The 18,166-nt window shown below is 40.0% G+C and overlaps 1 protein-coding gene across 1 annotated transcript in view; it reads right to left on the reverse strand.

Annotated features, from left to right (window-relative positions):
• The window catches only part of PCOLCE2 (procollagen C-endopeptidase enhancer 2), a 125,358-nt gene that overhangs the window by 14,737 nt on the left and 92,455 nt on the right, over window positions 1–18,166 (reverse strand). The window contains exons 6-8 of the mRNA XM_080655054.1: window positions 11,712–11,866; window positions 6,473–6,556; window positions 3,729–3,896 (exon numbers count right to left, since the gene is read on the reverse strand). Coding sequence (XP_080511180.1) covers window positions 3,729–3,896; window positions 6,473–6,556; window positions 11,712–11,866 — 407 coding nt within the window. The remainder of the gene's footprint in view (window positions 1–3,728; window positions 3,897–6,472; window positions 6,557–11,711; window positions 11,867–18,166) is intronic.

Genomic DNA, 18,166 nt, shown 5'->3' on the forward strand with positions numbered 1-18,166 from the left:
CCAAAAAATTCAAGAGGAAGGAACACTTCCAAGCTCATCCTATGAAGCCAGCATCACCCTAATACCAAAACCTGATAAAGACAACACAATAAAAGAGAATTACAGGCCAATATCCCTCATGAATATAGATGCCAAAATCCTCAACAAAATTCTAGCAAATCGGATCCAGCAGTACATCAGAAAGACCACACAACATGACCAAGTAGGATTTATCCCAGGGATGCAAGGATGGTACAATATCCGCAAATCAATTAACGTGATACATCACATAAACAAATTGAGAGATAAAATCACAGTCATATCAATTGATGCAGAAAAAGCATTTGACAAAATCTAACACCCCTTCTTGATAAAAACTCTCAGCAAGGTGGGAATAGAAGGATCACACCTCAACATAATAAAAGCCATATATGACAAACCCAGAGCCAACATCACACTCAATGGGCAAAAACTAAAACCATTTCCCCTAAGAACAGGAACAAGACAGGTATGCCCACTCTCACCACTCCTGTTCGAACACAGTACTGGAAGTACTAACCATTGCGATCAGAGAAGAAGAAGAAATGAAAGGCATCCAAATTGGAAAGAAGAAGCAAAACTGTCCTTATTCGCAGATGACATGATATTGTAAATAGAAAACCCTAAAGACTCCATCAAAAAATTATTAGACTTAATAAATGAATTTGGCAATGTTGCAGGATACAAAATTAATGCCAAGAAATCTATGGCATTTCTATACACCAATAGTGAACTTACAGAAAGAGAGACTACAAAGCAATCCAATTTACCATCACACCAAAAAAAATTAAGATACCTAGGAATAAACTTAACTAAGGAGGTAAAGGACCTATACGCACAAATCTACAGGACACTGAAAAAAGAGATAGAGGAAGACATAAACAGATGGAAGAAAATACCGTGTTCATGGATTGGTAGAATCAACATCATTAAAATGTCCATACTACCCAAAGCAATCTATAGGTTCAATGCACTCCCCATTAAAATACCAATATCATATTTCGCAGACCTAGAATGATCTTCCCAAAAATTCATCTGTAATAAAAAAAGACCCTGAATAGCTGCAGCAATCCTGAGAAAGAAGCACAAAGTAGGTGGGATCTCAATACCAGATATCAAGCTGTTTTACAAAGCCACTGTTCTCAAAACAGCCTGGTACTGGCACAAGAACAGACATACACTGAATGGCCAGATAATTATGATCTCTGAACGCATAATAATCTGGCCACTCAGTATGCGTATGTATATATATTAGAGGCCCAGTGTATGAATTCGTGCATGGGTAGGTTCTGGCCAGCCTGGCCAGGGGGAGGGGACACGGGCAGTTGGCCGGCCTGCCTGCTGGTCAAAGTCCTTGTCAAGGGGACTATTTGCATATTAGCCTTTTATTATATAGGCTATACACTGAGTGGCCAGATTATTATGTGTTCTGAGATCATAATAATCTGGCCACTCAGTATATAGATTAATGGAATAGAATAGAGAACCCAGAAATCGACCCAAGTCACTATGCTCAATTAATATTCTACAAAGGAGGCATGAACATACAATGGAGTCAAGACAGTCTCTTCAATAAATGGTGTTGGGAAAACTGGACACATACATGCAAAAAAATGAAACTAGACCACCAAATTACACCATACACAAAAATAAACTCAAAATGGATCAAGAACTTAAACATAAGACAGGAAACCATAAAAATACTAGAGGAATCCACAGGCAGCAAAATCTCAGACATATGCCAAAGCAATTTATTCACTGATACTGCTCCTAGGGCAATGGAAAATAAAGAGAAAATAAACAAATGGGACTACATTAAAATAAAAAGCTTTTGCACAGCAAAGGAAACCATCAACAAAACAACAAGAAAGCCCACTGCATAGGAGAACATATTTGCCAATGTTATCACCGATAAGGGCTTAATCTCCAACATTTACAGGGAACTCATACAGCTTAACAAAAGGAAGATAAACAACCCAATCAAAAAATTGGGAACGGACCTAAATAGATACTTTTCGAAAGAAGACTGAAGGAAGGCCAAGAGGCATATGAAAACATGTTCAGTCACTAATCATCTGATAGATGCAAATCAAAACGACAATGAGGTACCATCTCACACCTGTCAGAATGGCTATCATTAACAAACGACAAGTGCTGGCCAGGATGTGGAGAAAAAGGAATCCTAGTGCACTGCTGGGGGGAATGCAGACTGGTGCAGCCTCTGTGGAGAACTGTATGGAGTTTCCTCAAAAAACTGAAAATGGAACTCCCATTTGACCCAGTGATCTCACTCCTAGGAATATATCCCAAGAAACTAGAAACACCAATTAGAAAGGATATATGCACCCCTATGTTCATAACAGCACAATTTACAATAGCTAAGATTTGGAAACAGGCTAAGTGCCCATCAGCAGATGAGTGGATTAAAAAACTGTGGTACATCTACACAATGGAATACTGTGGTAAAAAAGAAGTTCTTACCATTTGCAACAGCATGGATGGAACTGGAGAGCATTATGCTAAGTGAAATAAGCCAGTCAGAGAAATATAAATATCACATGATCTCACTCATTTATGGAATATAATGAATAACATAAACTTATGAACAAAAATAGATCCAGAGACAGAGAAATATCGATCAGACCATCAAACCTCAGAGGGAAGATAGGCAAGGGTGGAGGTAAGGGGGAGAGATCAACCAAAGGACTTGTATGCATGCATATAAGCCTAACCAGTGGACACAGAGAACAGGGGGGTGAGGGCATGAGTGGGGTGATAGGGGGGTAATGGGGGAATAAGGACACATATGTAACACCTTAACCAATAAAGAAATTAATAAAATAAAATAAAATAAAATAAAAGGGAAAGGGATTCACATTTTATTTTATATCCTTCTCTACATACTTAAACTTTTTTATAACCATAGAAAATATATTACTTTTATAATTTAAAGAGCTTGTTTAAAAATTATGTGGTTCTGGCTCCGGAGTAACTTTCCCTTTCCCATAATTTCTCTTAAACTCATTCCCATGTATGGATTAAATGATCCTACATCTGAAAATTATTCCCAAATCTTTAATTCTAACCCATATATGCCTCTCTCCCTTCTGAACTTGAGCTCTGAATTGCCTTTTAAAAAAAAACACCTTTTAATATTTTTATTGATTTCAAGAGGAAAGGAGAAGGAGAGAGAGAAACATCAATGATGACAGAATCTTTGATTGGCTGCCTCCTGCACCCCCCATTGGGGATCAAGTCCACAACCTGGGCATGTGCCCTTGACCAGAATCGAACCCGGGACCCTTCAGTCCGCAGGCTGATGCTCTATCCACTGAGCCAAACCGGCTAGGAATGAATTGCCTTTTATTTGCTGAATATTTTCCTCTGTAATATTGGCACCTTAAGTACATAAATGAAAGTATCTTTCTTCTGAACTGCTCCTCTGTGTCTGTCCCTATTGATCCAACCTCATGTGCTGCTTAGACTCATTCATCATTTCCGCTCCTCATCCTTGTCCACCTCACAGGAACTGGGCTTAGAGCCCAATTCTTCCTGATGCCACAATCTTCCTTCTGTTCCAAAATCCCTGACTTGACTTCCATTAACCAGCTAGGGCATGCTCAGATCCCTGAGTAGCTCGGAGAGGCTCTCTTGTCCCCATCTCTGTCCCTGAGCTCCACTGCAAGACTAAAATTTCCCTCCTTACTCACCTCTTCTGAGGAGAGGGCACTGCTTGCAAATCACAATGACCTTGGCACTCATGTTCTTGCCAGCCTGTTGAATTGCCAGATTTCCCTCTTTATAGATGCTGATGAGGGAGACTGTGGCATGCAAGCTTCCACCCCGCGTGATGGTTGTGATAACAGTACCAGCAAATACTGCGGAAGAAAATATTTTTGAAATAATATAACAGTGAAGGCAAATGTAAGCAGAATTGAACATAATTTTACATTTTTCTAAGTGTCAAATGGGAAGCATTTTAATGTTAAAGAGAAGGCCCTAACAGAGCAATCAAATTTGATTCTGTACGCTTGTCACCAAAATTCAGGTTGAAGAAAGGAGCTGTGATGCTATCATGCTGCCCATGTTGCTAGATGTTGAGACCCTGGAGAGAAACCTGAATAGCTGTGCACTGTGGTCCATTACTGAGAAGGGACTCTTCACAATGTCTTATCCAACATGTAGATCAATTACCAAGTAAGGTATAGGCTTATGAGCCTCTACCTGTACATACTCCACAAGACCTTGAGTCTTCAAAGGCAACACCAAACTCGGAGGTTGCATGAGGGTGTTTGGGCCATGAGGAAGGGAGTCTTTGTGTCTGCATGGGTGTGTGTGCCTACCTTTCTGTGTCTTTCCTCTCTTTAGCCCCTCTCTTTAGTTGTCCTCTGTCTTGGAACTTTGGTTCATCCCATGGGTCCCTAGCTCTCTCTAATTATCAGTAAGTATCTGTCTTTTCTAGGTCTTTGATGTTCTCTTTATTAAATATATTTTTATTGATTTCAGAGAGGAAGGGAGAGGGAGAGAGAGATAGAAACATCAATGATGAGAGAGAATCATCGATTCGCTGCCTCCTGCATGCCCCATGCTGGGGAGCGAGCCTGAAACCTAGGCATGTGCCCTGACCAGGAATTGAACCGTGGCCTCCTGGTTCATAGGTCGACGCTCAATCACTGAGCCACGGAGGTCGGGCTGATATTCTCTTTCTTATCCACCCTGTTTATCTCATTTAACAAATCAAGGTATAGAACTGAACTATAACAAAGCATTTTCTTGCTTTAAAAAAATTCTAGCAAAATTCAGTTGCTTTTCATTATGTAACTCTCTTTTTTCCATTGTGACTCTTGGAGAAAAGAGTCTAATTTCTGAGCCACAGAAGGAAAGAATATGTGTCTCTCAAAGGTGTGCTTTTGGAATTTTGGTGAGGGCAATGCCATGTGGAACAGGACCTGCATTGAAGGACTATTTTATGAGCTTGTCCCTGCCCAGAAAAAACAATAGCACTCCCTGATTATTGTGACAACCCAAACTGCCCCTGGAAGTCAGGCTGAGAACCAATGGGCTGCAGGTGACTCTTTCTGGTTGTTTTGCCATGTGTGAGTCACAGTGGAGTTAATCAAGTTTTGGACTTGGCTGATAGGAGCCTGTTGGGGTGAAGTGAGAGCTCACTGCTCACATGGTGTGCAAAGCTCACAAAAGTCAGAATTCTCCTCTGAGTGTTCACTGCAAAATGTCAGCTTATAGCCAAGTGGAATTAGGTGGCATCAAAAGACAGGGAAGGGGGTTTCCTGAGGCACCTCCTGCAGAGACAGGCTGGCTGTGGTGGCAGTGACACCTGTGCTGTTTGGTTCATTTTTATGCCTGGAAAATGAAAGTGGGGAAGGGTCCAGGTCTGCAGGGCATGCAGAGCCCCTCTAGGAGGCCCTGGGTCTGGGGTAAGCTTTTAGGTTGCGCCACTTTCTTTTCCTGGCAAGACCTTCCTAAATCTTCCTTGTGGAAATAAGCAACATAATTAAATCTGGTATCTTTTGCTCTTGAGTGGTTTTCACAAAAAGTGCAACTATATTTTAGTTTAAAAAGCTCTTATAAATTCTAAATCATTGGTAATGTCTCCTCAGGTTCCAATTTATAAGTGTTTCCAAATAGATTTCAGATTTCCAGGTTTTAATTTAATACTTTAGAAGGACAGACATTGCAGAGGAAATGCTTGAATTTCCTGAGAGAGGCCAACTTAGATATGCTTTTAATTTATTGAAGCTGAATTATCTACCTAAAAAAAGAGTAACATGCTAATTGACTGTACCTTCTTGATGACCACCAGCCAATCAGGAGCGAGTATGCAAATTAACCCAACAAAGCTGGTGGGTTAATTTGCATATGCAGGCACGATTGGCAGGGGGTGGGGTGGGATGCTTGTGCCATCGCCATGGCATCGACGCAGGCCTTCCGCACACCAGGCCGGAGCGGAAAGGGAGCTCTGGCCAGAGTGAAGGCGGTGCTGGCAGCTAGGGGAAGAAAGGCCCATTCTTGAACAAATCTTCGTGCATCGGGCCTCTAGTCAATGTATAAAAAGATAACCAATATATGAAAACTATGTGAGAAAAAAGTATACAGTTTTTTTTGTTTTTTTTGTTTTGTTTTTGTTTTTGTTTTCAGAAATACTGAGCCAACCAAAATATACAAAATAGCAGTATTATGTACCAGGAGTCAGATTAAGTTTATATGAAAAAGTAAATTTTCTATATACATATTTTTCTCAGTTATGAACTCTAATACTTTGAAGAGCACAAGTCCACAAACCTCAGTGTATAGGAAAGTATTTTCTTGGGTAAATCAAGAGTGTAACTTACCCTTTACCATCACATTCATGCCAATATCTTTGAGACTAAGCATATAGTCTCACGTTTCTTATAAGTTTCTTATAAAACCAAAGTTGCGTGGCTTTATTTCTTACCAAAATTGCTTGAACAGTAATTGCTTTCCAGAGTACCGGCCCATCTACATTTTTGTTGACACATGGCCATGGTGGGTTTTAAACCTTAATTCAAAAAGGAAAGACAGAAGATTCAGGAAAATTAATTCAAGTATAATTGGTATTTAGATACGAATCTATCACTTTAACATTCCTACTTATTTAACTGAGCCACCAATATGTCATTGCAATGAAATAATTAAAGAGCATGCAAAAGAAATTCTTTATACTACCAACTACTGCTCCTTTGCTGAATTTTAAACCTGAGATAAAAGAAAACCCATAATTAGCCTTCTCTTCTTTTCCGTAAAACTAACACTATAACCAAAAATAAGAGTTTTCATTTGCCCTGCTTAGAAAAATTTAGTACAACAAATATGAACTAAGAAAATATAGGTTAACTCTTCACTTTACACAAGGAAGTATATAGTGTCTCCCTAAAGATGGAGAGAGCTTTCTTGGTACATTTAAAACATGCAATTACTTAAATGTGAGCAGTACAGGGTTTTTAGAAACACTGCTCATGTGTAAAGTGCGTTGTATCTATAATTAGATGCAACCAATTACTAAACATTTATGTTGAGCCTGCCACGGCCTGTCTGGAAATAGTTTTGTTGTCACAACTAGGGCATGCTTCTAGCATCTAGTGGGTAGGGATGCTGCTAGATAACTTACAATGGACAGTGCCCAATAGGAAAGAATTATGTGGCCCAAAATGTGACTAGTGCCACGGTTGAGAAACCATGAGCTAACAAAATAAAATATTTAATCCCAATTACCATCATTTAAAATGTTTCAAAAATACTTGCTAATTATTCACTTATATGTGGCAATATTCTAGGAAGAACCAAGCAAAACAACTGTAACAAAATTGTACTCGTTAGGTAAGAATTTGCAATTGAAGTACTGCCCTTTTAATAGGTTCTGCGGACTCTTCTGTGAATTTATTATTTATTTACTCTTAATTTGTACCCCTACTAAACTCCAAAAAGGATCTGAAGTGGATTACAACATAAAATATATAAAATTAAATGTTAAATACATATAATACCTTAATACATACACACATTTCTTTTTAAGACAAAGAGCTCAGTAAACACTTGAGGGAATGTTGTTCCAGAAGTTGGAGACCTAAATTTACCTAATGAATTGAACCAAAAAGTAGTGGCATTATGTTCTCTCTGATGGATGAAAGGGCACCCTTCTATGTGGATGACTGGAAGCCAGCTCCTTCTCAGCCTCCAAATGTCAGAATGGAAGTTGGGTTAGTGTCCCACACTGTTCCATCCCTCCCTTCCGTAGATCCTTGCTCTCTTGCTCTCAGTCATCAGCTACACCACCTTAATCCTCCTCACCCTACTGTCATCTCCCCACTGTCCTGCTCTTCCAGCACACACCTGATTCTCAGCCTTCCTCTCTGTGTGCTCCTGCACCTATCTTGGTGGGGCACCCTCAGTGTGGTGCTCCCTCTCCATGCCATGGCCTCATCCTTCCCAGAGACTTTCTGCTCCATTTCAGTCACTCAGTCCCAGGCTCACATGTCCTCCTGTTGAAGTCTTTAGTCACCAATATCTCAAATTTAGACATCTTCATATCCAGTATAACCACCTCTACTTCAAACTTAGTTATTGATTTACTCTCATGACTACTTTTTTTTCTATCTTTAGTGGTCCAACACCTCTAATTTGTTCCCAATTCATCTTTACTTCCTTGGCTGTTCCACTTAGTTTCAATTATTTCTGTCATTTTCTTGACAATACCTTAAATGTCCTTTTCCCCTTGTCCTTCAACCCTGTCTGAACCTGTGCCTGCACTCAGCTGAGTCCACAAATGGACCCTCATCGAAGTGACAAGCTGTTTGGTGGATCAACTCACTCCCCAATTTCCACATCTCTTTTTCAAATTCTCTCATTCTCCTAACCACCTCCCTTCTCATTCTTAGCAGGTGATCCTGCCTATTTTATAGAGAGAACAGAGATCATAGAAAAAAATGTCTGCAAGATCCCCACCAAACCTTCAAAGCTGTCTTGTCTGCAGTTGCTCTCTTCTCTTCCTCCCCTGAGAGAAGAGACTGCTCCACCTCTGGCCAGAGCTCTGTCCTGTGAGTCCTCTGGAGCAGTGGTCATTAACCTTTCAGACCTCACGGACCACCAGTGGTCCACGGACCACCAGTTGGTGACCGCTGCTCTGGGGGCCATGCCCCCCCACCTTAGTAGATGTTCCCTACTCAGGTCATCCTTTTCTCTGCCAGTATGTTCTCCATTGCTGGCTGCTTCCCATTGCCTTTAACTTCTTCTAGACACTCAAAGCCTCTCTCTCTTCTTTAGGACCAAACTTGTGGAATGAGTTGCTGGAACTTACTATGAATTTCTTCACCTTGTTACAAACACCTCAGCCCACGTACATAACTCTTGCTAGGGTCTCCAAGTCATGAAAAAGAAAGGAAACATTTTAATCCTTCCCTTTTTTGAAGTTTCATCAACACTTGGCTCTACTAACCATTCCCTTCTTACAACACCCTCTTCCCAGGGTTCTCTGGCACATGCTCCTGGCTTCCCTCCCTCCTCCTTAGTTCTCGCCTTTCAGTCTCCATTACTAGCATATTCTCCCTTTAAAGTGTTGGAGTTTCTAGAGAGTTAATTCAGGCCTTCTTTCACCTCTAACCTCTTCCTAGGCAATCTCATTCTGGGTCCTGGTATCAACCATGTATTGGTGATGATTCTTAGATTTAGATATCTTGCTTAAATCTATCTTCTGGTCTGGAGGCTCGTAGATATAACTGTCCACATGACATCTCCACATGAGTATCTCACGTACACCTCAGATCCAACAAGGTCACAGCTTAACTTATGAGCCTACCCCTCTACCCAGTTCTCAACTTCAGTGAATGGTTACATTATCCCCAAGGTTTTGCAAGCCAGGGATCTGGGAGGCATTCTTGACACATACCTGATCTCCCTAGTCCAATTAATCACCAAGCCCTGTCAATATCTCCCAAGGTCCCTGACTTGCACAATTGTCAGTAACTCTTGACTGTCTCTGTATTTTATTTATTTATTTTAATTGATTTTACAGAGAGGAAGAGAGAAGCATTGATTTGTTGTTCCGCTTATTTATACATCCATTGGTTGATTCTTATATGTGCCCTGACTGGGGATCAAATCTGAAACCTTAGCATAGTGGGATGATGCTCTAACCAACTGAGCTACCCATCAGGGCTCTCTGTATTTACATCATAGCACAGAAGTTCACCTGGACAAACACAAGAACCTACGGATCCTCTTGACCCCTAAAACCCATTCACGACCAGAGTGATCTTCACAGTGCAAATCTACTTTGCTTAAATCCATCAACAGTTTCCCCGACACTTAGCATAAAATCCAAAATGCTTAGAGCATAAGGAAAGATGTGGTAGGGACCAAAGAAGAATCTAAAAAGAGAGAATAGGGATGAAGCGTGAAGGGCCTTATATACCACATGAAGGAGTTGGGCTCCCATGCTGTCCAATTTGGTAGCCACTAAGCACATGAGGCTTTTAAAATTTCATTAAGTTAAAAATTCAGTCCCTCAGTAGCACCAGCCACATTTTCAGTGCTCAGTAGTGGCTAATGTACTGGGTGGCAAGTTGTAGAGAATGACTTTAAGAGGGATACAGGCCTGGTTGGCTGTGTGTGTGTGTGTGTGTGTGTGTGTGTGTGTGTGTGTGTGTGGTGGCAGGGCAAGCAGTGTGGAGGCCAGATAGAGGTCAAAGATGACTCTCAGAGTGTGGCTCTGATGTTGTAGGCTATGTTGAGAAGCAGGTGGAGGAGCAGGTTTAGGGCAGAAAGTAGTGTAATAAAAACAAGTTGAGTTTGATAGGTTTTAATATAAATGTCTAGCAGGACTGGAGATAAAAGCTAGGGAACCACTAAGCACCATGGGTGTGACCTGATAATTCACTGGAAAGAATAAGGACAGCAGGGTCCACTGAGATGAGCTGGAGTAATACTACAGTAACATGAAGCAGTACCCTTCCAGGCCACAAGGTGGCAAACTTGGGGAATGCTCAGAAAAATCAACTCTTTTAGAAGGGCCTGTCCTCGGGACAACCTTACTTGGGGAGCATACAGAAAATAGTGGACAATAAAGTTGGTCTTATTTCAAACTGCTTCATTTCTTAACCATAGGTCCTTCCTCCTCACTTTTTTTCTGCTCCCTGGATTTAGATTTTGATATCTGGGGCCTGAAATCCCAGTGAGTGGAGTTAACAGGATGTAGAGACTAGATACAGGGAACCCTTCCTGTCTCTCCAGTTCTTAGATCATGTCCCAGACCAGAGTTTCCCAATTGACTTCTAGAATATGTCAAATATTTTTGTTTGATTTACTCTAACAAAAGATGTAATATATTTTGTATGACACATTTTGGAGCGAAGCAAAAAAAAAAAATAAAAAATAAAAAAGTGTAAATACTGGCAGATGTGAAAACACGCATAGTATTTTAACCTAAAATACTACAATTCTATGTAATAAAAAGAAAACCATAATTTTATAAGTGCCAGAAAAGAAAAAGTAGTCTAATAATGATCTATTATGTGGGTTCCTAGTAATTTTTAACTGGTCATAATTTTTAAGATGACATTTACAAATTATTAGCTTAGCCCTGGCTGGTGTGGCTCAGTTGTTTAGAGCACTGTCTCCATATATCAGGAGGTGGCAGGTTTGATTCCCAGTCAGGGCATACACCCAGGTTTTGGTATGCAGATGGGAGGCAACCAATCAATGTTTCTTTCTCACATCAGTGTAAACTCTCCCTCTCTTCTAAAAATCCATTTAAAAAGTATTAGCTTAGGATTCTTTTCTTTAAAAAAAATATTTTTATTGATTTCAGAGAGGAAGAGAAAGAAATGGAAACATCAATGATGAGAGAGAATCATTGATTGGCTGCCTCCTGCATGCCCCCCACTGGGCATGTGCCCTTGACTGGAATCGAACCCAGGACCCTTCAGTCCACAGGCCAATGCTCTATCTACTGAGCCAAACCAGCTTTGGCTTAGCTTATTATTCTTATACCTTATACTTTTCTTTCATTAATGGAGTCATATTAGTCTCTTATGTATTGTTTTCATCTTATTTAACTTATTTTAGTTTTAAATAACTTCCTTTTATTTAATTTTTTTCTACTTTCAAAAGACTTTTTAACACTCAAATTTATGTACAAATTTCAAAACAGAAAAACTCACCTGTAGTTACAGTGACTGTGGTGGTCATTGGCAGTGCTGTAGTTGTAGGTGATTTTTTTGGTCTGAATTTGTAGTGACCAATAAATCCATCTGCAGTTAAGCTTAAGTCTGAGAAAAACTGAATGAGAAGTTCATGTCTTTCAGATACAATTGGCCTAAAGGAACAAAAACATGTTTAAGTGGATATATTTTAAAGTTTAGGTGGTACCTCTCTGAAATGTAGAATTTTCTAGGTTTCCATTAATTTCTGACAAATTACTACTTGTTTAAACTTAAAAGCTAAAATGCTTTAAAAAGGTGAAAGCCTTAATCTGCTCAATGTTAATGCTAATAGCTAATATTCACTGAGTGTTTGCCAAGTTAGGCACTGTGTTTTGTGTAAACCCTCTGCACCACAACCCTATTACTATCCCCTTCTTATGGAATAGGCAACTGATGTTCAGAGTTCAGTGATTCGCCCAAGGCCCTATAGCTAGTGTGTAGGAGAGCTGGGACTTGACGCCATAGACTGCAGTAGACATATAGACCAGTGTAAACACTGAAGCTGAGCTGGTTCGTCATAAGCACCTCAGGATTTATATGGATGTGGGAACTACACAGCTTCTCTGAGTGAAGACTCTGGGTCTAGCTGGCCTGGGGAGCTAGGGATGCTGGCCATGAGAATCAGATGAAGAAATTTAATGAACAAATTTCCAGGTGCTGACTACCTATCACCTGGATACAAGAAAGCCATTAGGGTTTAATTGAAATTCCATTTCATTGTTTTTTTCATCTAGTACTGCAGTGCTCCATTTTTTAATTATTTTATTCCCATTTTTTATTGATATTTAAGGGGTGGGGGGAGGAGAAACACTGATTTGTTGTTCCACTTATTTATGCATTCATTGGTTGTTTCTTATTATGTGCCCTGACCAGGGATCAAACCCAAAACCTGGGTGTATTGGGAGGGTGCTCTAACCACCTGACTACAGGCCAGGGCCCATTTCTTTGTTGTTGTTTTTGTTAATCCTCACCCAAGGATATTTTTCCATTGACGTTTTTTTTTTTTTTCTTTTGGGAGAGTGGAAGAGAAATAGAAAGACAGAGATAAATATCAATGTGAGAGAAATACATCGATTGGTTGCCTCCTGCACAAGCCCTGGGCAGGGCCTGGGCCGGGAAGGAGCCTGCAACCAAGGTACGTTCCCTTGACTGGAATCAAACCTGGAACCTTTTGCTCCACAGGCCGATGCTCTATCCACTGAGCCAAACCAGCTAGGGCCACATTTCATTTTTAATGTGTCTTATGCATGCCTGCAGTGGAAGCATTTCTGTTCATAATCTTCATAGCAAAATGTTATGAAGGGGAGAGCAAGTGATTATTTTGTTTTGGTGCTCATATGACATCATTAAAAACTCCAGTTTTAGGGGTACTAAAGATTTAATGGTAATAATAACTGAGGCTTAAAAGCTCTCTTAAATCTCAGGGGATTTCATTTAAGCTTTTGCTATCATTATTTAAACAATGGTAAAAATGCTGTTTGGCTAATTCTACTTAAAAACTAATTAAGTGGAAACATTAAATGTCATTTGAGTTAATTGAGGGTTTGACTAAAGTCCTTTTTTGAGGCATCTTCTCAGCAGAATCACTTCTTAGGCATCAGGGACAGCCTAGGCTGAGGCAGCCGTTCCCCCCTCTCTCAGCTTATTTCAGCGGGAGGTCTGTACTTGAGCCAACCAGTCAGAAAAACTGCAAGATCTCTTTTACCCTGAAGGTTATTACTTTCTGAGCCAAGGGACTTGGCAGACCTAAGAACGAACTCATGACATGCTTTTAGTCTGGTCACAAAAGTGACCTAGGAGATCAAATAATGCTTCTGAGAATCAAGACTTTCACAGAAATATTCTGTCTTGGTTTTGAAAACATATTCCTTTAAAGAAATACAAACGGTGTGCTTGAAACACAATTCTCAACTACAGTTACAAATAAAATGTTACTGTTGTTTAAATGATAAAATAACAAAAAGCAATTATTATAAACACCAAAAGAAACCTTAAACCCAACCCAGTCAGGCATCTAGGCAGGATGTTATAATTATAGTGACCATTCACTGCCTTTTCCATGAACTAATCTTGGGAGCTATATTGGAAACCAAATTTTCTCGAGAAAAAGTATTTTAGTAACAGTCACATTTTTGTTATGCTGCTACTTAGCTTTGTATGAATGTGATTATGTGACAGAATCACAGTGCCATAAATTTACTGAGGGGCATGTGTTGCATTTGCAAATTAATGTTACAAATCACTAAGAAGGAAAGAGGAAATCTCACTTGGATCCACTCTGCCCTGGCAAAGCCCAGGAGTAGATTGAGGAGGCTGCTTCATTTCTTACAGCTGGCTACATTGGTTCTTGCATTCCACAGTCTTCCCCTTCTTCAATCATAGTCAATCAACCACAATGTGCTGCAAATTTTGCCTCCTAAACATTCCTTGACCCACTACCTGCTCTTCTCTCCTAGCCCTCCCTACCTCCTGGTCTTTATCTAGACCAGTGCACAGCTTCTGGCCAGCCTCCCTGCTCAGCAGTCTAGGACGAGGTTCTAGGGAAACAGGTCTGTCACTGCGTACCAACCTGCAGTATGTGAAACCAAATTGAACCCACCTGCCTCATCTCTCTCTAGGCCCCAATTCAAGGTTTAGGCTCCAGAAGAGCATCTGTCTGCCCCGTGTCTGTGCTAACAGAGCTGCCTCTGGTTGGAATGAGCCTGTCCTCCCTTCTGCCTCCAACTCCATCTCTTCCCTCAAGAAACACCATCTCCTCCAAGAGGTATCCCTGACCTCCCTCCGCTTGTTAGAAACGACCCAGCGTATTACTTTACCTTGTTTCGCTCCCTCCCACTACTTACCAGTATTAATCTCTGTGTTCCAGGTGCCTCACTTAGTGCCCACACATGCTGGCGTGTAGTAAATGTTTCCGAACTGAATTCCATGCTATTGATAGTGCACTAATCACACACAGGGATGATGTGATAGCCCCCAACTGCAACACTCCTCCTTCTAGTCATACTTTTTTTGTACCCTCACCCAAGAAGAATTTTTTTTTTTTAACTGAGAGAGAGGGAAAGGGGAGGGGGAGGAGCGAGAGAAGGAGGAAGGGAGGGGGACGGGAACAGAGAGCGCAACAGACACAGTAATAGGTTGGCTCCTAACTGGAGATCAAATTGTAACTTAGGTATGTGCCCTGACTTAAAATTGAACCCGAAACCTTCAATTCCAATATTGTTAGTGGTATCAATTCTTCCTATTCATGAGAATAGTATATAGTGCCATTTATTTAGGTCTTTTAAAATATATTAATAAGGCTTTATCATTTTCTTATTAAGGCCTTGCACAAGATTTGTAAAATCCATTCTTATTTTATATTTTGTTGCTATTAAAATATATTTTAAACATACAAATTTTAAATTAAAGCTATTTTAAAAAGATATTCTTGAGTAAATTAATGTTTTTAACAAATAAACATATAAATCTGCAAGTCACACTTTAATCCGGTGATGTATGAAATAGATTTTCTAAATTCAAGCTAATCTTGAAATCCTGGTCAAAGAGTATTTTTTATACATTGTTAGGTTTGGCTTGCTAGTATTTTTTTCTTTTTGCAAGGAATAAAAAATACTTTATTTTTCATCACATTCATTAGTGAGATTGGTTTCTAATATTCTTTTCTGGTAATGTCCTTACCTAGTTTGAGTGTCAATTTATATGAGCCTTATAAAATTAGTTGTGGAACAACCCTATTTTTTGATGGAAGAATCTGTGTAGTGCTGAAATTATTCATTCCTGGAATGTTGGTTAGAATTGATGGAGAAATGCAATCTGGGTCTGTTCGCCCACCCCTTGATCACTTTTAGCTAGATATCAAATTTCTTTAATAATTATTTGGCAATTCTGGATTGTTCTTTCTTCTTTTTTAAGTGACTATTATATTTCATTTGAAATGAAAGTTAACCGTTATTTTTAAAAAATCTTTATTGTTGAGGGTATTACGGATGTCCCCCTTTTCTCCCTCCACCCAGTTCCCGCCCCACCCCAGGCCTTCACCACCCTATTGTTTGTGTCCATAGGTAATGCATATGTGCATTTAAGTTCTTTAATCTTTCCAACCCCTCCCCGCTTCCCACTGAGATTCAACAGTCTGTTCCTTGTTTCTATGCCTCTGATTCTATTTATTCACGTTTATTTTGTTCATTAGATTTCTTGTTCAATTGATTCTTAGATTTGTCAATAGATATGTATTTAATTCCATTTTATTGTTCATATTTTTAACTCTTCCCTTACTCCTCCTCCTCCTCCTTCCTCTTGTTAAAGAATACCCTTCTTCTTAAAAAACACTCTTCAACATTTCATGTAATACTGGTATGGGGGGAATGAACTCCTTTAGCTTTTTCTTGTCTGTGAAGCTCTTTATCTGACCTTCAATTCTACAGTAAATGATAGCTTTGCTGGGGAGGGTAATCTTGGTTATAGGTCCTTGCTATTCATCACTTTGAATATTTCTTGCTATTCCTTTCTGCCCTGCAAAGTTTCTGTTAAGAAATCAGCTGTCAGTCATATGGGTGTTCCCTTGTAGGTAACTAACTGCTTTTCTCTTGCTGCTTTTAAGATTCTCTCTTTGTCTTTAACTCTTGGCATTTTAATTATGATGTGTCTTGGTGTGGGCCTCTTTGGGTTCCTCTTGTTGGGACTCTTATGCTTCCTGGACTTGTAAGTCTATTTCTGCCCAGCTGAGGCCCAGCTGTGAAGCAAAGCAGGCTGGTGCTAGTGCCAGGTCTTGGGCCATTTACTGATGGGTTTGGGGCATGATGACACCAGCTGCAGCTTGTTTGAGAGATTTTAGGAAAGTCTGAAGCCTGAGCCAGGATGGCCATTCATATGAAAAAGCTGCTGCAAACAGCTTGGATTGGGGCTCCAAATTGGATTGGAAGGGGTCTCAGGGAATCACCAGGGCTGAGCAAACAGTGTGAGCCAGGCTGATGAAGACTCAGATATGGCTGCCAGTCAGCCCTGTGACAGGGGAGGTCCTAGCACAGGAACAATGACCCCTGTGAGCAACCCCATCTGGGAGAAAGCTCCCCCTGAGTTCCTGCCCTGATGCCAGACAATCCAGTTCCTCCCCCTGTCCCTAGATTCCCCCAAAGTTGCCCGGTGCTGAAGCTCAGATGATGTGAGACTGTGTAAGTTTGTGTGTGGGCCTTTTAATAGGACCTGGTACTCCAGCAGCCTCTGTGCCACTCAGCCATAATCCCTGCTGGTTTTTACAGCCCGAAATTACAGAGACTTCTCTTCTCAGCTCTGGAACTCTGGGCTGGGGGTCTGGTGTAGGGCTGAGACCCCTTTCTTCTTATGGGTGGCCTCCACAGGGAAGATCTCCCTCCTGATTAAAAAAATGGCACACATGGATGTCAGATCAGCCAGTTCCATGCCTCCACCCTCTCCTACCAGTCTCAATGTGCTTTCTTCTTTACTTCTCTAGTTGTAGGACTTCCATTCAGCCAGATTTCAGGAGTTTTGAATGATTGTTGTTCTATATTTTAGTTGTAATATTGATATGGTTGTGGGAGGCAGCGAGTACCTGCGTTTACCTACACCGCCATCAACTTCACCAAAAGCTAACGTTTACACCATTTAGTGTCTAAATTCTGGGCATGAGGGAGGCTGGCTATGCATCTTATTTGTATTGCTTTTTTATTTTAAATTTATTTATTGTATTTATTGAGATCACAATTATATAGATTCCAGGTATAATTCTATAATACATCATCTGTATATTGCGTTGTGTGTTCACCACCTCAAGTCATGTCCATTTTTGCTTGAAAAATGTATTTTCCCCTGTTGTTGGATGCAGTGTTCTCTGTCCCTTAGACCAAGCCTATTAATTATTTTTTTAATCTTCAGCATCCAAATTTCCCATCTTTCTGTAATTCATAGTTAATCTGTCAATTGTTTAAAGAGATGTGTTTAAAATCTCCTACTATAAAGTGGACTTTGTAGATCTATCTTTTAATTTTTATTCATTTATTTTTTTGCTTTACACATTATTGACATACATGCAAGTTTACAACTTCTGATAAATTGCACTTTTTAATCATTATATAGTAACTATTTCTAGTAATGCTTTCTGCCCCAAATCTACTTTGGCTTGATATCAATAAAGCTATGCCACTTTTCTTCAATTAGCATTTTTTCCAATATATTTTTTCTATTATTTTATTCTCAAATGCTCAGTCTTCTTGTTTTTTATGTGTGTGTGTTTTTTAAATGTCTTATAAACAGCACATGACTGGATTCTGCTGTTATCCAGTCTAACAGTCTTTACCTTCCCATTAATGATTTGATCCATTCGTATTTATATTGGTTACAAACATATCTGGAGATATTTCTACCATCCCGTTTTTTGCTTTTTATTTGGCCTACCT

This window comes from Plecotus auritus, assembly GCF_963455305.1.
Source record: "Plecotus auritus genome assembly, chromosome: 2".
NCBI classification, from domain to species: Eukaryota; Metazoa; Chordata; class Mammalia; order Chiroptera; family Vespertilionidae; genus Plecotus; species Plecotus auritus.